The sequence below is a fragment of the Schistocerca americana genome, chromosome 2, assembly GCF_021461395.2.
Source record: "Schistocerca americana isolate TAMUIC-IGC-003095 chromosome 2, iqSchAmer2.1, whole genome shotgun sequence".
In the NCBI taxonomy this organism is placed as follows: Eukaryota; Metazoa; Arthropoda; class Insecta; order Orthoptera; family Acrididae; genus Schistocerca; species Schistocerca americana.
In genome coordinates this window covers 541,075,182-541,102,661 of record NC_060120.1, presented here as the reverse complement: position 1 = coordinate 541,102,661, position 27,480 = coordinate 541,075,182, and the positions used below count along the sequence as shown (strand labels likewise).

Below are 27,480 nucleotides of genomic sequence, written 5' to 3'. Positions count from 1 at the left end.
CTAAAAGTTTGCACTGTCTTTCACAGGAAACACTCATTGCGGATCTCTTTCACACCACTGGGTTACCTCACTAACCATTTACTGACGATTTGTAGATCTTCTAGCTCTCCTCTGCAAATCAAAAACAAACAATTAAACATGAAAACAGAAGAACAGCAAAAAGTGAAATACTGAATACGAAAAATAAAAAACCTTCAAAAACTTAAAAATGGTACCTACTACAACATTCTGAAAGGTATATTTGGATTCTACACACCAACATACGTACTAGGTGATGTATCACATTCCAGACGCAAAATGGCTGTTGACTAGTGTTACCAGACAAAAGAATCTTGCATCATGGGAAAGACAACTGGTTGGATTGTGGTCCTCAAATCGCGCTCCACATGTTGCACACACCTACGGAAGGAAGTGGTTATCACCAGATTACGAATAGAAGTCATTTCCTCCTCCAGTGGGATGATCCACCAGTATGTGGAGCCTGTGACCGTACAACTTAATTTAAAAACATTTGTTTCATATGCTGACCTAGGGACAATTGTCTGCTTGGGTGGAGACTTGTAGATCACCATTGCTGATAGTGATAACAATATAACATACGTCTGAAAATTTCGCAAAGTATCGGGACACTTACCTTAAGTGTTGTAGAGAAGAAATGAACAGTTTCTGAGTGGATGGATCGCCCACTGTTTTTCTTATTACGTGGTCAGCCATCCACGTACGACAGGCAGTGGGTCATAAGAACGTTTTTCCGAACGATTTGTCGATGTTAATACATGACATGGTAACCAATAAATTCATTTTATGAGCGACGACCACAGATTTCTGTCAACATGGTCAGACATTCTAAAGAAAACTGCTAGGATGAGTTCCCGGAGAATTGTCGCAGCAATTTCGTTTCTGAGAACACAACGTCATTCAGACCACGATTCGTGAATGTTGACATTAGTAGGGGCGCTGATGATCACACTGCTGAGTGCCATAAACATCACCATCATCACGGATCAGTGTACGTATAGTACCACTATCATTTCCCTGTCTGCCCGTTTCATTCGCCGACGGCACGACGAAATAAAGGTTGGCGTTACCCTTCGGTATCTTTCGTTACTCGAGATATACACACATCAAAAAAAGTTTTGTATCACCCCAATTCCCAGAACTCCCGAAGACAGACGTTGACTGTGGCTATTGTATCAAAGACACAGTCCCCTTGACTGTTCAGAGATGTCACTAAACCCACCCAAAGATGTAAAGAAGCATGCATGAGCAGCGCTTATTAGACGAAGGGGGTCCGACAGCCGATCAGTTCCTGTCATTCCACCAGGAAGGAGGTACACGTCTCGTGTTGTCTGTAGTTCAACCATGCCTACACGGTCAATACCGCGGTTCGATCGCTTCCGCATTATTACTTTGTGCCAGGAAGGGCTCTCAACAACGAAAGTGTCCAGGCGTCTCGGAGTGAACCAAAGCGATCTTTTTCGGACATGGAGGAGATACAAAGAGACGGGAACTATCGGCGACATGCCTCGCTCAGGCCGCTCAAGGGCAACTACTGCAGTGGATGACCGCTACCTACGGATTATGGCTCGTAGGAACCCTGACAGCAACTCCATCATGTTGAATAATGCTTTCCGTGCAGCCACAGGACGTCATGTTACGACTAAATGTGCGCAATATGCTGCGTTATGCGCAACTTCACTCCCGACGTCAATGGCGAGGTGCATCTTTCCAATCACGACCCCATGCAGCGCGGTACAGATAGGGCCCAACAACATTCCGAATGGGCCGCTCAGAATTGGCATCACGTTCTCTTCACCGATGAGTGTCGCATATGCCTTCAATCAGACAATCGTCGGAGACGTGTTTGGAGGCAACCCGGTCAGGCTGAACGCCTTGGACACACTGTCCAGTGAGTGCAGCAAGGCGGAGGTGCCCTGCTGCTTTGGGGTGGCGTTATGTGGGGCCGTCGTACGCCGCTGGTGGTCATCGAAGGCGCCGTAACGGCTGTACGATACGTGAATGCCATCCTCCGACCGATAGTGCAATCATATCGGCAGCATATTGGCGAGGCATTCGTCTTCATGAACGACAATTCATATCTTGTGAATGACTTCCTTCAGGATAACGACATCGCTCGATTAGAGTGGCCAGTATATTCTTCAGACATGAACCCTATCGAACATGCCTGGGATAGACTGAAAAGGGCTGTTTATGGACGACGTGACCCACCAACCACACAGGGATCTACGCCGAATCGCCGTTTAGGAGTGGGACAATTTGGACCAACAGTACCTTGATGAACTTGTGGATAGTATGCAATGACGAATACAGGCATGCATCAATGCAAGAAGACGTGCTACTGTATATTAGAGGTACCGGTGTGTACATCAATCCGGACCACCACCTCTGAAGGTCTCGATGCATGGTTGTACAACACGCAATGTGCGGTTTTCGTGAGCAATAAAAAGAGCGGAAATGGTGTTTATGTTGATCTCTGTTCCAACTGTCTGTACAGGTTCCGTAACTCTCGAAACCGAGGTGATGCAAAACTTTTTTTGATGTGTGTGTATTAGAAGAAAAATATATTTCTCGATTTGATTAGGAACGAAGGCTTTCGTTAGGAGAGCTCTTAGTGATGTGCAATGCTTTTCCTGTAGCGTATACCACTGCAGTTTCTTTAGAACTTCTATAACACTCCACACTAGCTGAGGGGGAGCTGAGAATACTCGGTAGTACCTGTACTTGCTAGCTAACGTAAACAAATTCTTCCTTCACAATCGCTCAACGAGGTCCAGCGGAAGAATGTTTATTAACGACAATGCAAATACAATGTTTATCTATATTTATACAGTGAACAGACACTTGCGGTTCGGAACTGACTCTTGTCCATGTACTCATTGCTGAGAGTCCTTTCGACACCGTCAATACGATCGATATAAGTGCACCACATACTTACACGCCTCTTTAGATTTATATCGCAATTAAATTACATTCAATATGTCCTCCTGCTTAGCTGGGTGGTAACGTGCTCGCCTTCTCTGCAAGCGGGCCTGGGTTCGATTCCCGGCCGGGTTGGAGATTTTCTGCGCTCGGGGACTGGGTGTTGTCTTGTCCTCATCATCATTCCATTCTCATCACCGGCGCGCAAGTCGCCCAATGTGGCGTCGAATGAAATAATACTTGCACTTGGCAGCCGAACTTCCCCGAATAGGGGCCTCCCGGCCTACGATGCCATACGCTCATTTCCATTTTTTTTTTTTTTACATTCAATATTTCTCGAAATTTTACAGATTTGACCTTGCTTAAAGATTTGGTAAAACTGTCTGCTAAATTGTTTTCTGAGTCAACTTTACAAATGCCTGTAATTCTGTTCACATAACATTCTTTCACACAGCGGTAGTGTACTTCAGCATACTTTGAATTTTTAGTAAAGTTACTGTATTTAGCAATTCTGACCGCCCCTCAACTGTCTTCATATACTTCAGCACACTCTTCAGATTATCCATAAAAATGCTCAAAATAACCAGAAATAACTTTATCTCAGTGACACCTTTTGACAATACCAGATACGCGACAAAAGAAGAAGATTTTTTAAGACTTACTTGTATCCCAGATTTCCAAAATATCTCATTTCCAGATAATTTAATTACATTTACTGATCTAGACTTAAGGTCCACACGGTCATCTACCCAGTCCACATCTGCAAAACATTCTAAGAGATCAATATTTTCAATGTTTTCATATGTGTTTTCTAAACCTTTTGTTTAATACAAATTTTTCGTACTTCCAAAGCTTACTTAAACTGAGTATCGTTGTAATTATTATGAAATCTACTTAAATAGTTTATTCTGTAACTTATCTCTGGCGATGTTTCTGAGCTAATGTGGAAAAGACCACCTGTCAAGCTTCTGTACATATCTTGACTTGCATCTTGTGTTGGTTTGAATTACAAATTAAATTCCATTGGTGTACTGTACAATTTTGAATGCTCATTCTGATATTTCCTAGCTAGTTATTCAATACAGCTTTCCTGACTTACTGTAAGAATCATTGCATTCTTTGCACAAATACAGTCAGTATTTATCTCAAGATTATTCTTTTCTTCAAGTTAGTCTTCAGTTTGAAATCACTTGGATAACAGATTCTTGATTTCTTGTATTTTCCCTTTAGTTCATCAAAAATTAGCAAATCATCAACAACAACAATTATACAGCTCACATAGTCTACAGTTATCAACATATAAAGTGAATCATCATATTTGCTTCTTTTAAAAATTTGACCCTTTAAAAACTCATCCCAAAATACCGTGATATAGGCCTTTCTTTCAGACCATATAATGTCTTAAACAATTCACAAACTCTGCTTGCTTCCTCTCGATAGCCTGGTGGCTGCCTTACATAAATCTCTGAGAAAATTTAACAATTTAGAAATGCAATCTGTACATCCATTTGTTCTACAACTAAACTCTTTCGAAAACAGTATGACAACGGAAGTTTCATAGCATCTAGTGAATAAAAATTATCAACAATTTCCTTTTGTTAAAAACCCTTACAACTAAACTTACTTTAGAGTCTTATCTGATTTACCTGTAAAAACCCATTTTACATCAAGAACGTTCACATTCTCTGGTTTAGTTACTAGTTCCCAAGTTTTATTTTTATTTAAGCAATTTCCTTATCCATTGCTTGTTTTCAAGCTTTTGACTCACTCCTCTTCATCGCTTCCTCAAAATATTCTGGGCTGCCGAAAGAAACGCAATTTACATAAATGAAGTTACTGATGATCTAATCATTAAAACTGTCAGGCACCCTACATTCTCTAGCTCACCTTCTCAACTCGCATTATTGTCCTTTTTTTGATTGCCTTAATCCCCTTCGATATCCTTCTCCTTCATTTGCTTCTATACATGTTCATTGTCTACGCTTTTACACTCAGAATCAATAAAATATTCACTTCCTGAATCAAAGTCCTTTAGATCAATACTCCTCACATCCTCACCCAAATTGTCAGCATGTCTGTCAGTGATAACTTTATTGTTAATCAGTACTCTGCAGCTGTCTTCACTGTAGCTTATTAAAATTCCAAAATCTGTTTTACGATTCCATCTTGACCTTCTCAGCTATTTGGGTACACATACCAAAATTCTAGTTCCATACAACTTTAAATATTTAACATTAGGTTTCTTCCCAAGCACTAACTCGTAAGGGGCTTTCTTTTCATTAGTATTAGATAAAGTTCTGTTTTTAAGGTATGCAGCTCCACAGATTACATTAGGTTAAAATCTTCTGTCTACTCTTGCTTCAGCTAAGAGGCACCGTGACATATCCGTAATCAACCTGTTGTATCTTTCAGCTGCATAATTTTATTCACGTGCATAGGGAAGACATGCATTTAAAATGATTCCTTTCTGTCTTACAAAGCGATTGTCCCTTTCAATTATTTAATAGTTTTGCCAAGTAAATTTTCGGTTTCAGTTACGTAATACATAAAACAATCATAAACTTGATTTTTAAATTTAATAATGTAGACTCTAGCTACTTTACTATAAACATCAATAAAAATGAGAAAGTGTCATACCCCATGAAAACTGTGAGTTGAATGTGGCCCATTCAGATCACTATGAATAACTCCTAATGTATCAGTTGCTTTATTTCTATGGTTCTAGGCGCTCAGTCCGGAACCGCGCGACTGCTACGGTCGCAGGTTCGAATCCTACCTCGGTCATGGATGTGTGTGATGTCCTTAGGTTAGTTAGGTTTAAGTAGTTCTAAGTTCTAGGGGACTGATGACCACAGATGTTAAGTCCCATAGTGCTCAGAGCCATTTATTTCTTTGGTTTTCAAAAGGCAAATTGTGCTTTTTATATTCGGTATAAATTTTGCACTTCATAAATATTTATTCTAAATTTGTTGGCAATCTATCAGCTAACTGATGTTTCCACAACATATTAAAATCGTTAAAATTTTCAAGTCCAAGTGTACGACGCCATTTTTACTTTATTGACATACTGTAAGCGTATTTTCATATCGCTGGTTTAGTTGTGGAGTATCTTTGCGGGCAGCCGCGTCTAGAGAGTCAAGCACGGGACACGAAACTGTTATGTTGTGTAGTGTGTAGCTCTGCATGTAAGAAGCATTGTTAGTATTCAGGCTGAAGTGTTGCTACATGTGCTATTATAGTAAAGTGATTAAATATGGAAGTAATTCAGAGGAAAGTACGTCAAGTTGTAAATAAAAATGAGCAGTGCCGCCGATAACGTATTTGTGTAGCCTCTCGTTGCGTGTCGCACAGTATCCATCATCCGCGCCGTGTTCGGTCTCCCAGAATGAACTGATGTAAATTAGTTACCATAAAAGAGTACAGTCAAGTGCCAGTGTCTTGTAGCGAGCGTGAGGACGTGCGTTCGATCATCGCGTTTACGCATTATCAACAATCAGCCGCGCCGTGACGGTTACGCGTAGGCTCGTACAAGTAAGAACTGAGAACTGAAAAATTAACTTTACGAACAGTGTTATATCATTACTAGTGACAAGGAGGACTATTAACAGATATCTGTATGTGTGACGAGCGTAAGAACTTTCGTTCGATCATTCGGCTTTCGCATCATCAACAATCACCCGCGTCGTGTCGGTTACGCGTACGTTCGTCTGAATGATATTTTGGACTGTTAATCATCAGGATTGTTAATTGGGATAAACATTTACGATTTAAAGTGTAAACAGTGCAACCTGTGGTTTCCATATCGTCTCAGAATATAGATGTTCATACCAGACATAGGACAGTGTTTTGTTTTAACGTTGAGAGGCTCCCCTAAACCCGCTTGCATATTTCGATAGATAATTTCAGGCAAGCCAACAGCAGCATGGAGCAGGACAATACGACCGCCTCGGAATTATCAGGTACGTGGTGTGGACAGGGCGCACGGTCAAGAAACGGTCGCGAAACGACAACAGTTTAAAAGATACCACCCCACCCATTGTACCCCCGGGCGTGTTACAATACTATCTTTACCACTTACGCTACTTACATTAACCTCTTCCTTATAAATTCAACCTTTCATTTTATACAATCTGTCTTCCTTCAAAGCAGTCGTAAGTAAGTTATCGTCTTTGTCAGAAACTTTTATAACTTACAGACACAGTTTTATGTTTTTCTGTTCCTTTAGCATAACTAATCAAATTTTTCCTCACGGCAGCTTACGCACAGGACGGTAATTTCCAAGTCTGTCTGCTGACCTCCAACCAAAGGTGCACGATAACACAGAACGTTGCAGGTGAATTACTTGATCTCGTATTGCAGGTGGACATGTGGAGTGGTTACGACGTGCTTGACGATCTTCCCTTTCGGTGGTCGACGTGGTCGATCGAAACCTTGCCGAATATTCCTGCTCTCAAGTTCCCAGGAAGTCCAACATCGAGCCGCTAACACATTCGAATGTCAAAAAATCCGGATAATGCACGATTCGACTAGTCGGCCAAATGTAGACCTACAGTGAGGCCCCTTCCAAACTCTGTTAAGTGCGACTCACACGAGGAAGTGGGATCTCCATAACCATCACAGTAATCACTCATCATCTGACACTTTTCATTTTCCTTACCTTGGTAGCAACATCAAACATGAACAACACGAATGCATTCTAACCATCACAGAGAACTGCAACCCTACTCATTTACATACCGCTGAAAGCTGTGTACGTATCGAAATTTCACTGACTCCCGACCATGCCTTATGGGTATTCCACTTTTTTTATCAAACAGTGTATATCCAACAGTGTATTTCTTCTAGACGACTGTGCAGTTCCTGTTCGTCTTATTCTTTTTGTATAACAGTTTTTATAGATAATTCTTCAGACATTACTGACGATATGCTGATATTCTTGAGTTGTCGGGTGTACAGGCGAATGTCGTCGTTTCCTTGCACGGTATTTCGGTGACGCGACTCACCGCCTTCATCGGGACCTATCTGATGGAGACGAGGAGACAAGTCACAGAAATACCGTACAAGGAAACGACGATATTCGCCAGGACGCCCGACAACTCAAATATAAACATTCTTAGAGGTAAAACGCTGTGTTGACTGATTCTTAAAGGAATCTTTAAATTTATACATTTTGTACCTGTAGAATAACAAACAGCGTTTTTATTTCCTAGCTTTTACAATCTCATAGTAGATTAAATATTCATCCTTATTTTGCTAATCTCATTGTGTTTGGAGTTAAAAAAAGATTTATACCAAGTTCCATAATCTTTGCCGCAGCAGTACTTAGTCTGTCGGAAAGAAACCTTGGTCTGTGACTGAGCCATTTCTTCGCAACATCCATTCTTCCTGGAGTCCTAGTAGGGGAGGTATGCGGGAGCCCTTCTGTGAACTTTTGAAAGTAGGAGAAGAGTACCTACTGGCAGAACTATGTCGTGCTTCGAGAGTTTGAGTCCATTCTGGCAGACGGTTTTAACCTGCCAGGAAGTTTCTTTCAAGATATACATGTAAAGTTTAGAGAGAAAGCCTGTAAATTTAGCGTATCATATTTCGATTAGTTTACTCATCCATTTCTTGTTTTGTTAATGATCTCTCTTATGTATCGATGGTATAAACAAAATGCGTTTCCTTTTATATCATGGTTCTTTCCAAGCCGCACTGCTTATTTTTCTCGATGTTCTAACTATAACTGTTACTCTACTGTCACGTTTTCTGGAAGAATTTACACTAAGTGGCGTTTAGTAACTATATTGTAAACCACCGTAATTGAACAGATAGCACTTTGACCAAGTAAATACTTCTGACAAATAGCGATATGAGAACTAGTCTACCAGAAGCATTCACACGCAGATTATGAATTTATCTGCAAGTAAAAGATTCATTGCAGTACAATAATTTAATGTGGAGATGGTGATGCGGGAAAGTGGATACAAAGTCTGAACAGCTTGTATGAAATCCGCATAATATATTATCGAGAAGACTGGAAACACTAGGTCCTTCTCAAAGGCTGCTCGGCTTACAGAGGCATACCACATGTACAGTCATGCTCAAAAATATCCGAACGACCTGAATTACATTTCGCCTGATTCTCATGCAACCCACATAACGCAGCTGTCTAGCAGGTCCTCTAATCGCTCCTTGGTACAGTCGTTTGACTATTGAAATGGTTCCAACAAGTCACCACAAGAAAACACTGCTCTGTATCGTAATAACTCAAGACGTAAAGAAATACCACGATACTAAAAATATCAGGGATCACCTTATCACAGATAAGACTGTCCTTAAGGCTTGTAAGCTCACATTTATTACAATAAATGATACCTGAAATGTTACCACTCTCATTATTACGTCAGATAGGTAATGCACGTAGTAAGTTCGTCGTATTCATGATTTCCTCTTCAAAGTAACATACCGTACATATTATTTAACACAACATGAGATTAAAATTTTAAGTTATTCATGAGCTGTTAGTTGAGAATATGTATGAACTTCAAATGACACTACGAACCGTCTCGTTCTGCATATGGATTCAAACCCAGGTCATGTAGACTAAGCAAAAATTTCGTGACTGACGGATACTAACAGTCATTCCTGATTAGGCATACAGAGAGTGATATACCTCGGTTTTAGACAGTATAAGTCAGCAAATGTCAACTTTAAATTGCATAACGCAAACATTTTTAACGGACGCGAATTCCTACCCAGCATCTATTGTCCCTGTTAACGAACTACGAGAGGTCTTAAATATTACGTCTTCGCAAGTAACTTACTGGAATTGCCGTGAGGTAAAGCTTTGTGTTGGACAGGGATTCGAACCCAGAACCTAATCGGATAGACGCACAATCAACTGTGACATTTCGGATTTTCTCGGCAGTAGCTAGATGTTTTAACTGAAATGACGAGACGAAACATTAATTTTTGCCTTCCCAGGACTCCAACCCGGCACCTATCGCTGTTATATTCTGGAGAAAATGAACGTATATGGGTTTGTTGCACCAGCAGCGACATGTGAGCATGTTTGAACTAGAAATAATATGACGAAGAGTTCAGTGCTGAATGGGAATAGAGCTTGTTGTTGACTACGCACAAAGAGACGTCAGCTACCGAATTTTTCTCCAGCTCGGAATAACATCTTGAAGTTACAGTGATCTCGCAAATAGTTCTGTGTCTCACTGGGAGTCAAAACCGTCACATATCGTTAGTGTTGACAGCGAATGAAAATACATTAAAAATCAAAATTATTATCTGTTGTGACTTGGCAAGACAGCCAAGCCACTAGGAGGTGAAGCCGAAAGGCACGCGTTTAAGTTCACGCAGGCTGGCGTGAGGTCTGGAACAGTTAAAGGATTTCAGTCTAGCAAATAAAGTACGTAGCTGTTGGAATACTTAACTTTAATCCATAATTGGTGAACATCGGTTTGACGGTACATGCATCACAAGATAAATAGCAATTGATAATGGCGCCTTGCTAGGTCGTAGCAAATGACGTAGCTGAAGGCTATGCTAACTATCGTCTCGGCTAATGAGAGCGTAATTTGTCAGTGAACCATCGCTAGCAAAGTCGGCTGTACAACTGAGGCGAGTGCTAGGACGGCTCTCTAGACCTGCCGTGTGGCGTCACTCGGTCTGCAATCACTGATAGTGGCGACTCGCGGGTCCGACGTATATTACCGGACCGCGGCCAATTTAAAGGCTATCACCTAGCAAGTGTGGTGGCTGGCAGTGACACCACATTATCCACCAGCAGATAGGTGTTCTCATGCTAGAGCTTGATAATACATAATGAAATCTCTAGTGCCGGGCCAGGATTCGAACCCATTCACGCGCAATATGTAGAGATGTTGAGGAATCTGCAGTTTTGAACAAACAACAAGTTGTAGCCGAGCTGTATTGTCACGAAGGGATCAAATTCCGCGTTAAGGACGGTCTGAGTTGCATTCCCAGTTCAGAACCAATTTTATCGACATACAGAAGCTCAGATAAAAGATGGAATAAGTGTCCTGTGAGCCTACATAGCGTTTGTTTCGTCACTAGAAATAAATAACTAGTATAAGAAAGGTTACTGGTGATCGAGTTTCTACATGTCGCCACTCCAGACTTTATTGTGGTTCAACATAACGTCTACTTGGTAGAGAAGGAATATCATTTTTAATGTTAATTTCAGACCACAATGCCATTATATCTTCTTCACTTGGTGTAGCCAGAAGAGAATGGAATCTGTCTCTACCTATCTAAAATCATTGACAGAAGTTGGAATCGAACCCATACCATAGATATACAAACATATCCTCAGTCCAGCAGACCACGAAACCATCTTCTCTGTGTCTCATTTTTCTATCATAACGCCATTGCGCCACACTGGTTGAGAAATCCTGGCTGCCTGTAGTAATCTGCAGCATGTTCAGTAAATTCATTTACTTGGTTGACTGAATCACCATGAACTAGCTGACTCGGCTACCCAGTGCATACATTCGACTTTATTTTGTAATTACCGAAATACAATCACGTAACTGCCACCTACACAGAACTGCCGACAGTGTAGGATGCAGAAATTTAAATAGAAAGTGTTTCTTTTCACTTGAGCTACTCTATTGCGCTATCTCTTTGTTGAAAACGTCGTGCAGTGCAAATGTGGCATTTCAAAAGTTTTTTGTTCCTAGAAACCCAAAATTTGCTTGGCAGCGGCGGGAAGAAGAGTTACCTGTTGTGCAGCATTGTAAGTTCTTCACCATTGCACTATGAGCCGAAAGTATTTTCTTGCGACTTCCTTATCGATGTTTGATCTGACTGCTTGTAGCTCTATCACAGAAAGGATAAAAACTGTACAGTCAGTGAGACTGGCACTGCGAACCATAACAGACGCTTTTTCACAGAGCCAGCGAAGAAGTACGTGTCTTATCTTCCTCTTACGAGATCAATAGTGGCTAGAACTCGTAAACCACTATTTAAAGGACGAAATTAGTTGCGATTTCCACGTGCAACGACTTTCCTGGGCTGAAAACCGTAAATTTACAATTTTTTGTTACACCTCAAGCGATAATAACTCAGATTATTCAATGGAAATGACAGGAAAAATCAAGTGAACTTCGAGGCTTAATTCCGTGCACACCAGAAAGTAACTCGTCGAGCACAGAGTTGCCAAACGTACGTTGCCTTGTTGCCAAATCTCAGTTACAGTACCAGCAGGAAGAAGACGAACCGATGTGATCGTACAGAGGGCTGGGAAGTGACCATAGCTGGTGTCTCCAAGCCGCAGCTGGTGCGGCCTGGAATACGTAAAGCATCTGATTCGCATTTCTGGAACTACGTTTAGGGATTGGAGCGTAGTTACTAATAATACTAAGAACTGACTGCAAACTAAGCATCATAAATCAGTAACTCTCATAGTTGTTTTTATATTTCTTTTGTATGTGTACTCAAAACTAAGAAACTCATTCACAGACGTTTTCGTGCCTCGCTGATAGTCGAGCACAACAAACAAATAAAAATAAAAAAAGTATAAAAAGTATGTGTGTGTGTGTGTGATAGAGAGAGAGAGAGAGAGAGAGAGAGAGAGAGAGAGAGAGAGAGAGAGAGAGATAAAAATCAAGAAGAATCAGAGAGAGAGAGTAAAAAATTGTTGTACAGAAATTGAATCATGGTATGTAAAGAAATCTTTCATTAAAACGACACGCTCTACATTATTACGAAATATCGTATTCATGAGCTATGAAACAAGGCTTGATCTAATGTAATATAATCTAATCTAATCATATCATATTGATGACTAGCCATGAAGAGTCATGAATTACCGAAATTTTGGCCAACACCACTAACAAAATCTAAACTTGAAAATAAAAGACGACAATTTTTCTAATAAAGCGGGACTTCCATCAAGAGTGAGCCTTTCGTCCCTGTTAACTAACCACGAAAGATGTCTGATATACCTCCATTCTGAAGTAACAAAGTGTGCATGCATTTAAAGATGAAGTGCATGATGTGCAGTTCTGTGACTGAGATACGAACCCACAACGTAATCAGATTGTTAACTAAGTAAAATCAAATGTTACGTGTCGGTTTTTCTTACTAGCTGCTAGGTGTTTGAATCTAAAATAATGATACAAACTTTTGTGCCTAAGCGACAATCGAACTGCACACCTACTGTGCATCCACGAACATAGCTTAAATATCAGTTACTTACTCACCAACAGTAAGATGCGTGCGTGTTTGACCAGAAATAACGACACCTATTGTGATTGTCAGCAACACATGAACAGACATTAAAAATGCACGTCAATTTTCACTAGCAGGCCGGTGTGCACGTGATAGGGCTTGAAATGACATTATGGATATTTTTGTATTGGATCAGGATTCGGACCCACATACTTACCTTTGGAGGAGACCTAGAGAAGATTGCAGTCTTGGGAGAAGGAACGAAATGATTGAACTATACTGTTCCGAGAGATTCAGATCCTCGGAAGAGGAGATATGAATTCGAATCAGAGTCCGGTGAGAAAGAACACTGGTAAACAGTGTTCGCTACATTAGGTTACTTAATCTGGTGTCACTCTGAGCTAGAATTTATGGTCAGCGACTAAGCGTAAGGTCAGTAAGTCGGATGAGGGTTTTGCAACTGTGAAATACTTTCCTACATTATAGAAGCGAATATTAAATTTGTACTAATATTGCGAGAATTTTGTACTTGGATAGCTTAGAATGAAAATCTTTCTGTTTATTGCAAAGGAAAACAATAGATTTTCTAAAACATTCTCTGTCATACACAACTTGAAACAGGTCACGTCGACGAAATCATATGGAAGAACTGACAGCGATGTATATCGGCAGGCAGTAACATGACATAGCGGAAGTCATGGTAAACAGAAATACAGTCGCCAGTAAACTTACATTAGAAAATTTTACTTTATTTGTTGAACCGATGGGCATTTAAAGGAACAGGGCTCTTATTTTACTTGTGCTTGATTGAACTAGAGACGTTGAAAAATTTGGTGCTGGACTGTGATTCGAATTCATATCTCCTCTTCCGAGGATCTGAATCTCTCGGAACAGTATAGTTCAATCATTTCGTTCCTTCTCCCAAGACTGCAATCTTCTCTAGGTCTCCTCCAAAGGTAAGTATGTGGGTCCGAATCCTGATCCAATACAAAAATATCCATAATGTCATTTCAAGCCCTATCACGTGCACACCGGCCTGCTAGTGAAAATTGACGTGCATTTTTAATGTCTGTTCATGTGTTGCTGACAATCACAATAGGTGTCGTTATTTCTGGTCAAACACGCACGCATCTTACTGTTGGTGAGTAAGTAACTGATATTTAAGCTATGTTCGTGGATGCACAGTAGGTGTGCAGTTCGATTGTCGCTTAGGCACAAAAGTTTGTATCATTATTTTAGATTCAAACACCTAGCAGCTAGTAAGAAAAACCGACACGTAACATTTGATTTTACTTAGTTAACAATCTGATTACGTTGTGGGTTCGTATCTCAGTCACAGAACTGCACATCATGCACTTCATCTTTAAATGCATGCACACTTTGTTACTTCAGAATGGAGGTATATCAGACATCTTTCGTGGTTAGTTAACAGGGACGAAAGGCTCACTCTTGATGGAAGTCCCGCTTTATTAGAAAAATTGTCGTCTTTTATTTTCAAGTTTAGATTTTGTTAGTGGTGTTGGCCAAAATTTCGGTAATTCATGACTCTTCATGGCTAGTCATCAATATGATATGATTAGATTAGATTATATTACATTAGATCAAGCCTTGTTTCATAGATCATGAATACGATATTTCGTAATAATGTAGAGCGTGTCGTTTTAATGAAAGATTTCTTTACATACCATGATTCAATTTCTGTACAACAATTTTTTACTCTCTCTCTCTGATTCTTCTTGATTTTTATCTCTCTCTCTCTCTCTCTCTCTCTCTCTCTCTCTCTCTCTCTCTATCACACACACACACACATACTTTTTATACTTTTTTTATTTTTATTTGTTTGTTGTGCTCGACTATCAGCGAGGCACGAAAACGTCTGTGAATGAGTTTCTTAGTTTTGAGTACACATACAAAAGAAATATAAAAACAACTATGAGAGTTACTGATTTATGATGCTTAGTTTGCAGTCAGTTCTTAGTATTATTAGTAACTACGCTCCAATCCCTAAACGTAGTTCCAGAAATGCGAATCAGATGCTTTACGTATTCCAGGCCGCACCAGCTGCGGCTTGGAGACACCAGCTATGGTCACTTCCCAGCCCTCTGTACGATCACATCGGTTCGTCTTCTTCCTGCTGGTACTGTAACTGAGATTTGGCAACAAGGCAACGTACGTTTGGCAACTCTGTGCTCGACGAGTTACTTTCTGGTGTGCACGGAATTAAGCCTCGAAGTTCACTTGATTTTTCCTGTCATTTCCATTGAATAATCTGAGTTATTATCGCTTGAGGTGTAACAAAAAATTGTAAATTTACGGTTTTCAGCCCAGGAAAGTCGTTGCACGTGGAAATCGCAACTAATTTCGTCCTTTAAATAGTGGTTTACGAGTTCTAGCCACTATTGATCTCGTAAGAGGAAGATAAGACACGTACTTCTTCGCTGGCTCTGTGAAAAAGCGTCTGTTATGGTTCGCAGTGCCAGTCTCACTGACTGTACAGTTTTTATCCTTTCTGTGATAGAGCTACAAGCAGTCAGATCAAACATCGATAAGGAAGTCGCAAGAAAATACTTTCGGCTCATAGTGCAATGGTGAAGAACTTACAATGCTGCACAACAGGTAACTCTTCTTCCCGCCGCTGCCAAGCAAATTTTGGGTTTCTAGGAACAAAAAATTTTTGAAATGCCACATTTGCACTGCACGACGTTTTCAACAAAGAGATAGCGCAATAGAGTAGCTCAAGTGAAAAGAAACACTTTCTATTTAAATTTCTGCATCCTACACTGTCGGCAGTTCTGTGTAGGTGGCAGTTACGTGATTGTATTTCGGTAATTACAAAATAAAGTCGAATGTATGCACTGGGTAGCCGAGTCAGCTAGTTCATGGTGATTCAGTCAACCAAGTAAATGAATTTACTGAACATGCTGCAGATTACTACAGGCAGCCAGGATTTCTCAACCAGTGTGGCGCAATGGCGTTATGATAGAAAAATGAGACACAGAGAAGATGGTTTCGTGGTCTGCTGGACTGATGATATGTTTGTATATCTATGGTATGGGTTCGATTCCAACTTCTGTCAATGATTTTAGATAGGTAGAGACAGATTCCATTCTCTTCTGGCTACACCAAGTGAAGAAGATATAATGGCATTGTGGTCTGAAATTAACATTAAAAATGATATTCCTTCTCTACCAAGTAGACGTTATGTTGAACCACAATAAAGTCTGGAGTGGCGACATGTAGAAACTCGATCACCAGTAACCTTTCTTATACTAGTTATTTATTTCTAGTGACGAAACAAACGCTATGTAGGCTCACAGGACACTTATTCCATCTTTTATCTGAGCTTCTGTATGTCGATAAAATTGGTTCTGAACTGGGAATGCAACTCAGACCGTCCTTAACGCGGAATTTGATCCCTTCGTGACAATACAGCTCGGCTACAACTTGTTGTTTGTTCAAAACTGCAGATTCCTCAACATCTCTACATATTGCGCGTGAATGGGTTCGAATCCTGGCCCGGCACTAGAGATTTCATTATGTATTATCAAGCTCTAGCATGAGAACACCTATCAACTGGTGGATAATAATTTTGATTTTTCATGTATTTTCATTCGCTGTCAACACTAACTATATGTGACGGTTTTGACTCCCAGTGAGACACAGAACTATTTGCGAGATCACTGTAACTTCAAGATGTTATTCCGAGCTGGAGAAAAATTCGGTAGCTGACGTCTCTTTGTGTGTAGTCAACAACAAGCTCTATTCCCATTCAGCACTGAACTCTTCGTCATATTATTTCTAGTTCAAACATGCTCACATGTCGTTTCTGGTGCAACAAACCCATATTTAACGTTCATTTTCTCCAGAATATAACAGCGATAGGTGCCGGGTTGGAGTCCTGGGAAGGCAAAAATTAATGTTTCGTCTCGTCATTTCAGTTAAAACATGTAGCTACTGCCGAGAAAATCCGAAATGTCACAGTTGATTGTGCGTCTATCCGATTAGGTTCTGGGTTCGAATCCCTGTCCAACACAAAGCTTTACCTCACGGCAATTCAAGTAAGTTACTTGTGAAGACGTAATATTTAAGACCTCTCGTAGTTCGTTAACAGGGACAATTGATGCTGGGTAGGAATTCGCGTCCGTTAAAAATGTTTGCGTTATGCGATTTAAAGTTGACATTTGCTGACTTATACTGTCTAAAATCGAGGAATATCACTCTCTGTATGCCTAATCAGGAATGACTGTTAGTATCCGTCAGTCACGAAATTTTTGCTTAGTCTACATGACCTGGGTTTGAATCCATATGCAGAACGAGACGGTTCGTAGTGTCATTTGAAGTTCATACATATTCTCAACTAACAGCTCATGAATAACTTAAAATTTTAATCTCATGTTGTGTTAAATAATATGTACGGTATGTTACTTTGAAGAGGAAATCATGAATACGACGAACTTACTACGTGCATTACCTATCTGACGTAATAATGAGAGTGGTAACGTTTCAGGTATCATTTATTGTAATAAATGTGAGCTTACAAGCCTTAAGGACAGTCTTATCTGTGATAAGGTGATCCCTGATATTTTTAGTATCGTGGTATTTCTTTACGTCTTGAGTTATTACGATACAGAGCAGTGTTTTCTAGTGGTGACTTGTTGGAACCATTTTCAATAGTCAAATGACTGTACCAAGGAGCGATTAGAGGACCTGCTAGACAGCGGCGTTATGTGGGTTGCATGAGAATCAGGCGAAATGTAATTCAGATCGTTCGGATACTTTTGAGCACGACTGTACATATAATACATACACAGGTAGAATACATATGCTTCAACATTTAAGTCAAGCATGCATTTGAGTCACAGTCGGCATCGAGCAGACTTAAGCTGCACTGTGCTCTGTCTGTAGAGTGATAATAGAAGGACAGTATCAGAAATTAATTGGATAAGTGCGTTCGAACCACAGTCGAGTACCGCTTCCCACCGGGAAGTCAAGCATCTAGAGTGTTTCCAGTTATTGATGATGAAGTTCATCACACCCAAAAGCCTTTATCTTTAGATTTGAGGTAGTTAAACCTTATTATTTACTTCCGTGACAATCATATGAATGTTTTTTATTCAGACTTGTTTTTTTATAATTTCAAATGCACGTTTCTGCAGTGGCATAGGCAATAAATTTGTTACTCGAGGAGAATACAGATATGGGCGTCCTTCACAGAGATGTCAGTGAGACAGACGTACCCTGAAACAGTCTTCGTGTAACGTTCTGCAAAAACAGTTACTGTTTATCCTAAAGGAAAAAAGAAATTGTAATATGTTTTGGAATGAACTGATGTTATTTATCACAAAAGAAAATGTAGTTTAGCAATCCTTTATTAGGAACCCAATAACTGACAAACATACACACATTTTCTTCACTCTCTTTGTACATCTTGGATAAAAAACGTTGCATTGTCCATATTTAAACAACTTCATGTAAACATGCATAATGTCATCAAAATGATATACAGAATTTCATTCGAACAAGCAGTAAAAAATTAAAACTACGTACTGACGTAAAGCATTAGTCTTTTTATAAGCACACTTGTACTTCATCAATGAGAAGTCATATTTTATAACAAATATCACAAAAACGCTATGAAAATTATGACATGGAGAAACAGGTTTTGCAACAATATAACGTAACTTACAACTTAAGGGGCTTAACATTACGCTTCTTCGCCTCTCGGTACTATAATGCTAGATTTCCCAGATGTGTCTTGGTATTATAGTTTTTACCTTTAACGCACATTTTTGGGTAATTCCAACTTTTTTTTTTTTTACATTTCTTCAGTCTTATGCATTCCTTTGAGCAAATACATCTTCGTGAAATCATTACTCCATTACACTGGTCATTACCGATGAGAAAACAGAACAGTGATATCATCTGAATTACGTTCCACTAAATTATTGTACTCGATTCATTTTATCGCTACCACAAAAAAAGATTTCATATCAGCAGTAGCACCAATAATCAATACACACGCTTTGAAGTGAGCACAGTGACTCTTTCTTTTTTTAATTTCTTACAACATCTTCAGAATTAATGCTTGCCAAAACCTGGGGGAACTGTGTTGGGCTTATTTTTCGCAGCCTGTATGTAAGTGCCACGAATCAGTTCACCGATACCAAGGCCGTCGTACTTAACTCCAAACTCGGCGCAGGTCTTCTGGAACGCTGGGTAGAGCTTGTGCAGGAACCTGTGGTCAATTGTAGGGAACAGGTGGTGTAGGCCGTGATGGCCGAAGAACGTAAGAGCGAGGAGGTCCGAGCTGGATATGACTGGCCTGTCCCTCACTGCGTCCAGCTGTTGAACACCCCAGTCCATGTCAGGCCTGGAACAGCGTCATTACTTCGATATAAAAACCTGTAGGCTAAAGTCTACAAAACTCCTTGTTTAAGTTAATCAGGTTTCTGTGAACTATTCATGTGTTATATAATATCTGTCTTTCTACACTACTAGCCATTAAAATTGCTACACCAAGAAGAAAACAGACGATAAACGGGTATTCATTGGACAAATATATTATACTAGAACTGACATGTGATTACATTTTCACGCAATTTGGGTGCATAGATCCTGAGAAATCAGTACCCAGAACAACCACCTCTAGCCGTAATAACGGCCTTGATACGCCTGGGCATTGAGTCAAACAGGGCTTGGATGGCGTGTACAGATGAAGCTGCCCATGCAGCTTCAACACGATACCACAGTTCATCAAGTGTAGTGAGTGGCGTATTGTGACGAGCCGGTTTCTCGGCCACCATTGACCAGACGTTTTCAATTGGTGAGAGATCTGGAGAATGTGCTGGCCAGGGCAGCAGTCGAACATTTTCTGTATCCAGAAAGACCCGTACAGGACCTGTAACATGCAGTCGTGCATTATCCTGCTGAAATGTAAGGTTTCGCAGGGATCGAATGAAGGGTAGAGCCACGGGTCGTAACACATCTGAAATGTAACGTCCACTGTTCAAAGTGGCGTCAATGCGAACAACAGGTGACCGAGACGTGTAACCAATGGCGCCCTATACCATCACGCCGGGTGATACGCCAGTATGGCGATGACGAATACACGCTTCCAATGTGCGTTCACCGCGATGTCGCCAAACACGGATGCGACCATCACGATGCTGTAAACGGAACCTTGATTCTTCCGAAAAAATGACGTTTTGCCATTCGTGCACTCAGGTTCGTCGTTGGGTACACTATCGCAGGCGCTCCTGTCTCTGAAGGAGCGTCAAGGGTAACAACAGCCATAGTCTCCGAGCTGATAGTCCATGCTGCTGCAAACGTCGTCGAACTGTTCGTGCAGATGGTAGTTCTCTTCCAAACGTACCCATCTGTTGACTCAGGGATCGAGACGTGGCTGCACGATCCGCTACAGTCATGCGGATAAGATGTCTGTCATCTCGACTGCTAGTGATACGAGACCGTTGGGATCCAGCACGGCGTTCCATATTAACCTCCTGAAACCACCGATTCCATATTCTGGTAACAGTCATTGGATCTCGATCAACGCGAGTAGCAATGTCGCGATAGGCTACAATCCGACCTTTATCAAAGTCGGAAACGTGATGGTACGCATTTCTCCTCCTTACACGAAGCGTCACAACAACGTTTCACCAGGCAATGCCGGTCAACTGCTGTTTGTGTATGAGAAATCGGTTGGAAACTTTCCTCATGTCAGCACGTTGTAGGTGTCGCCACCGGCGCCAACCTTGTGTGAATGCTCTGAAAAGCCAATCATTTGCACATCACAGCATCTTCTTCCTTTCTGTTAAATTTCGTGTCTGTAGCACGTCATCTTCGTGGTGTAGCAATTTCAATGGCCAGTAGTGTATTAAGCTTTCATCTTACTAATAACCTCGAGTCCTAAAACATATAAAAATTTGTATTTTACTCAGATAAAATACAAGTTGCAATAAAATCCGACATGATATTTAGTTTAATGCAGGTTACAGGGCTATTCAAGAAGATGGGCCGAATATAATTGAATTGTATTTCATCGTTATCATATCCAGTTTTGGTTTAGGCTTCCGTGCTTAATTTCAGGTACACAGTAGCTGATCTTTCGGTCGTTTCTAAGGACTCCCAACATTTCTTTTCCCTTGAAGTGTATTTTTGTATCCTTCGTATACATTCATGCAATTTCTTTCTGTACTCTTTTTATTTTGTGAAATATGCTATGATGCTTAGTTTATTTTTAATTTCACTGTTCTTTTTCTGGCCTAAGCGTTTGTAAGTAGCTAGTGGCTGGAGTCTCATATTTGCTGCTTCAATTTCCTCCGTCGTTTGACGTTTAAATTGTAGGTCTCTGATCTATACATTAGAAATGATACTGCCATCACATTCTGAAATCTTAGTACTGCCTCCTTCGTAACTTTTTTTGAGGACAGTGCGATTTATAGTATCTGCCAACTGTTGAAACTTTTACAGTTTGTATTCTTAATCATTGGATGAAATAAATTGTATCTCACATCCCAGGTATTTAAAATTATTTATTTCTTCTAGCACTTTATCATCAATTACTATTTTTCCTCGTAAATTCTCTTTGCCAAGAAACATCATTATCTTAGTTTTATTTTTAGATACTGTCATATTGTAATAGTTTGCTGTATTGTGCAAGGACCTAATTGCTCTCTGTAATTTATCTTCCGAGTCTGCTAAGATTATCTGATCATCTGCAAACATGAGTATATTTATAACCGTATTGTTAAACGTATAATGGTGCGCTACTTTATTCTGCTATGTCTTTATGACGATGTCTACGTAGGCCTATGAATTAAATAATATGGGTGATGTACTAAAATAATGTGGATGATAAAAAACACCCTTGTATCATTCCTTGAGAGATGGTTCTCACAAACGAACTTCCTTTTTGTACTTTGATAATGTTGTGTATGTACATACTTTGAATCACACTTATTAGAGGCAGAGGTACATGATTCTTTTCTATCATTATAATGTAACTCTGTTAGCTTTATCAAAGGCTTTCTCAAATCTGATGAAGGCTGTGTATGTGGAATCTGTATTCTCTTTGTCTTTTAGTAATTTAGCAGACTGGAAAAACAATTTCTAAGAGAGATCTTCGCATACAAAACGCATTTTATTCTTCTGCGAGAATCTTCAGTGTATCCACCTCCTGCAGCATAGCAAACATCTAAGCAGGTGTGGAACACGTGGTCAGTCTGTGGTTTATCTTTTGCAAAGACATCTTGTTTGAAAAATTGATGAAATCACTGACTTATGTGTTCCCTACTTTGTCGCTCAATGCCGAATCAGAGATGAAACGCCCTCTGCTCCGGAATTGCCATATCACTTCCTGTAAGTGAGATCAAGAAAGCGGAGCACCCTATGCTGCACAGTAACCATCCTACTCACCTCACAACTTAAACATTTATTGACTGTTTGTTGGTGCAAGCACTCTGTCGGTCGCTTACTCAACTTTCAGCGCTCTAGCGGTGGTAATCGAACCTTTAATTTCTCATCTTTCCAATGATATGTATATTATTCACATCGAATTTGTATTTCGTGAAATAAATCTTTAGTAAATTGTGTCTGTGTTTTAGAATGACCCTGTAGAATTACAAACAGTTTTAGTATTTTTTAACTTTAGCGCTAGTGTCAAATATTAAAGAAACCCTTAACAAAGAAAAACGCAGGCAATATCCATATTGTAACGGAGATGGAGTAGAAAAAAAAGGCAACTATTATGGGTGATTTAAAAGGAAAGAAGTAGAAAATGAAAAACAAGAAGAAGATAAACACTATATGGAAAAAAATAAGGACCTAATGCCAGAAAAGGTAAAATACACATGGTACTGATTGATGATACATAAAACATAACAAAACTACAGAAGACAGTTTTTAATATTCACAGCTGGCGCTGCAGTGCTCTAAAAGTAATTTCTTACACAATAAGACAGGCCAACGAAATGCTGTAAAATCATACCGCAAACGACGAAATCATTAGAGAGGGAAAACAAACTCAAACGATGGGGAAGGAAATTGATCGCAGGGATCATTCCAGCACTCGCCTCCAACCCAAGACTTACCTTGGAGTATCTCCGTCGTGGAAAATAACTGGATGGTGGTGAGCAGCAGTGATTCCAATGAAGTTGAAAAACAGACTTGCAGAAAGTGTGATGTACAGCCACATGTAAACAGCATCTTTCACTGACGCTCCAGCGATAAAGATCATAGATGCTGGTATTATCAGAGGTATGAGTTCTGCTTTCCGTATTTCGAGCCCACTGCCAATAAATCTGTCAAGAATCCTAAAAGAAAGGAAGGACGCGTTCCATTAATACCCGACTAGTAGTAAGAAATAGTTAGTAATCTGCTGTATGCACGGCTGATCTTAGCACTCACCTGCGTACGAAGCTAGCGTGGAAACTAAACGTCCACACCAAAGGAGCGTAGAACCAGCTTCCGTAACGAACAATGAAATTTTTCTCTTCAAATGGGAAAAAGTTGAACAGAGGTTCAAACACAGACAGTTCCAGATCAAGGAGCGTGTTGGGGTAGAGGTGATGACTCAGAACATGACTAATACGCCAGTCTCTGGAATAAAAAACATGCAGTAAGTAAGAAGTGAGACAAGGGATTGCCCCAAGTGTTTGAAGTATTTTATATGCAATGATCCCCCTACCTGGATGACATCATGGAGAAATCGAGGTAGTACATGCGAATGTTGTCCTTCATATGAGTGAAGTTGTGCGCACAGATGACAGTGAAGCAGAGCATCAGACCAGCCAAGGTGCCCACCAGGTAGCTCTGCGTCCACGCAGCCAACACGCTCAGCGTCAGCATCGACGTCACCAGGAAGTCTGCCAACAGCTGGACAAACAGCAGACGCATGAGACAGAGTAATGTGTTCTCCGAGTTAAAGAGCTAACAGCGCAAAAATACTCCTAATGAAGCACAAAAAAGGTGAATATGTTCTTGTTTGAAAAAGACTCTGACTGAAAAGTGGGGTACCAGTTGCTCTTTTAACACGCACCTCAGCTCTCACTACCATAAATTCCCCTAACTGTAACTCGCTCACATCGCTATCCCGTCGTTGTAAGTCACTCATATACCAATCCACTCCCACTTACGCATTCTCACTCACTTATTCAGCCAAACTCATTGTCATCATCTCTTTGTGTCTCTCTAATCTCTAATGTCTTCTGTTCCACAGCCACAAAAAAAAATGGTTCAAATGGCTCGGAGCACTATGCGACTTAACTTTTGAGGTCATCAGTCGCCTAGAACTTAAAACTAATTAAACCTAACCAACCTAAGGACACCACACACATCCATGCCCGAGCAGGATTCGAACCTGCGACCGTAGCGGTCGCTCGGCTCCAGACTGTAGCGCCTAGAACCTCCACAGCCACAGTTCCTTTCGTTCTGTCCTACTACTACTGTCTCCTTTCAATGTCATTGTCTTCCTCTTGATTTCTCTTACTGCTACTATCACATTCATTCTTTCTCACTGCTGCGGTCTCCGCTCACTGCCACTATCTCTCCTTTCCCTGTTGTCACTGTCATAGACTCTGTCCCTTATTATCACTGGCTCTCACCCACTTCTACTTCTTCCTTCTCCTTTTTCCTCCATATGTGGCACTGTCTCCTTCACTCTTTTTCTAGCACTCTTCTGACACTGTCTACAATGTTCCACTGTCACTGTGTCCCTCTCCTTCTTTCACAGTGCCATTGTATCCTCTGATCTTTCTATAGCACACCCACTGTCCAGTATCGTCCAGTATTTATTACTTTGCCGTCTCTTTCCCACTGGCATTGTCCTCTTCTCACTCAGCTTAAAAATGAGTGAAGATGTTCAAATGCCAAAACTTTCAGGAAATTTTTAAACGTGCTGAGGAAGGTAGATTGAAGCAGCTGGAAACCCACTTTTCAGTCAGAATCTTTTAAACAGGAGCATATTCCCTTTCTTCTGTTCCGATAGGAGAATTTTCCGCTGTTTTCCATCTTTCCTTGACTAGCAGAGCATATCACTCGTATGAAAAGAGCTTCATGGGTCAGTAAAATTGTTATAGTTTAATTACGTGATATTTAAATAACGTAAAACTAGTTTTACTACTCAGACCGGATTTTACGTGCACGAAAATTTTGTATGTGCTGCGGTATTATAACATGAGGTTTCCCACAACACTTCTAAGGATAATGGAGCCTCTTTACACCATATTTCTCCGTGATACGTCTCTTCATAAACTACGTTTTCGTCTCATTTCAGATTTTACGTTTGTGCCTTACGTGTACAATTAGGGTAGCTTTGAATATCTGTATCTCGCTAACGAATAAAGATACCAAGAAAATTTTCAAGGTTGTTCGACATCTGGGTCTCAGGATTACTGCGTAAAAATTACAAGCATTACCTGTGCAAAGGCATCTTGGAATCTGCAGCTTGGTTTTGGTATAAAAAGCCATGTTTTTCGCATATTTCTCGATCACGGATAAAGATTTCGGAAATGGAATGTGACACTTGTAGATAAATGCCTAGAGAATACACCGTTAAAATTTGAGAAACTCTCTGCTATTGATCATTATTTAGATTTTGTCTCCTATCGGATTTTATGTGAGTAGTTTACGTATAGAAGTAGGGTAATTTTGAACCTCTATATTTCGGAAACTCAAAAAGATACCAATGAAATCAGAAAGGTTATCCTAAATCGGGATCTTAGGAACATTGAAAAATTTCAGCCATTTGCTGTACATAGTAGTCTATCCGCAGTTCGGTTTTGGTCCGAAAAATCGTAAAAATCCTTTTTTGAGTTTTCTGACTAAGTAAGCATTAATTACTAATGGCTCCATAAGCCCCTTAACGCCCACCATGGACCACATCAAATGCAAAAATAACCAACCGCTTTGCTACATTTGCCCAATCAGGAGGAAGTGCGTAATATTCAAACTTTGACCCTCTAGTATAGGATAGTGACGATCCTTCTATTGTGTATACAAATGGTGCCTGGCCCAAGGGCTAACCAGAACACTTGACCCTACTTTTGTCACCAATAGAACCCGAAGTATGACGCCCGGAAGAATCGCGTTTTAATGTGCGGTGTTTTTGAACAAATTAGGTAGCGCATGCTGTCCCATGCGTACCGACAAGACAGTGAAATAAACGTGCAATTGTAAAATTAAGATCAGTGTATCTACATCTACGTCTATGCTCTGCAAACCACCGTGAAGAGCATGGCACAGGGTACGTCCCACCGTGGGGACCCAACCCCTGACTCTTTAACTTATACTTTGATGTGTCATTTTAAGCTTGTCAAATCCTGTCATCTGGGTGTGTAAAGTTCTTGCTGTATTGCAGTGTTCCACAAATGCATCTTTCAAGTGGTTCGACAGAATTCAATCGTGAAGGCACTGAATCCGCATTTGGGAGAAGTGGAGTTCAAATCTTCTTCTGTGGATCCTGGCTGAGGTTTTTCATCATTTTCATAAGTCACTCAGTACGAATGTTAGCATGGTTCCTTTGAAAAGGACACCCCTGACTTTTCCCCCCGTCCATCGCCGATTCATCGGACCGGTATGGCAAAAGTTTCTTGCTTCTTAAAATCACAACCCTGCAGCAAGCTACGAAGTTACTGTACAGTCCACTGTTTCATTTCTGACCTATGGAGCGGATGTCATGTTAATGAACTGTTATTTTCGAAAAAATTGTGCACTTTACTTAGTTCCATTGGATGCTTTCAAATACTAAATGGACAAGTGCAATGCAAAACGAAAAATTTTTTGGCAGAATGGGAGTAAATTAAGTTTTTGAAGATACACTACTGGCCATTAAAATTGCTACACCACGAAGATGACGTGCTACAGACGCGAAATTTAACCGACAGAAAGAAGATGCTGTGATATGCAAATGATTAGCTTTTCAGAGCATTCACACACCTACATCGTGCTGACATGAGGAAAGTTTCCAACTGATTTCTCATACACAAACTGCAGTTGACCGACGTTACCTGGTGAAACGTCGTTGTGATGCCTCGTATAAGGAGGAGAAATGCGTACCATCACGTTTCCGACTTTGATAAAGGTCGGATTGTAGCCTAGCGCGATTGCGGTTTATCGTATCGCGATATTGCTGCTCGCTTTGGTCGAGATGCAATGACTGTTGGCAGGATATGGAATCTGTGGGTTCAGGAGGGTAATACGGAACGCCGTGCTGGATCCCAACGGCCTCGTATCACTAGCAGTCGAGATGACAGGCATCTTATCCGCATGGCTGTAACGGATCGTGCAGCCACGTCTAGATCCCAGAGTCAACAGATGGGGATGTTTGCAAGACAACAACCATCTGCACGAACA

General features: G+C 40.5%; 1 protein-coding gene across 1 annotated transcript in view; it reads right to left on the bottom strand.

The window, feature by feature from the left end:
• Window positions 1-18,914: 18,914 nt before the first annotated feature.
• Window positions 18,915-27,480, bottom strand: part of LOC124592068 (cytochrome b5-related protein-like) — a 34,666-nt gene continuing 26,100 nt past the window's right edge. The window contains exons 4-7 of the mRNA XM_047131794.1: window positions 23,816-24,003; window positions 23,536-23,727; window positions 23,220-23,441; window positions 18,915-19,498 (exon numbers count right to left, since the gene is read on the bottom strand). Coding sequence (XP_046987750.1) covers window positions 19,207-19,498; window positions 23,220-23,441; window positions 23,536-23,727; window positions 23,816-24,003 — 894 coding nt within the window. The 3' untranslated portion in view covers window positions 18,915-19,206. The remainder of the gene's footprint in view (window positions 19,499-23,219; window positions 23,442-23,535; window positions 23,728-23,815; window positions 24,004-27,480) is intronic.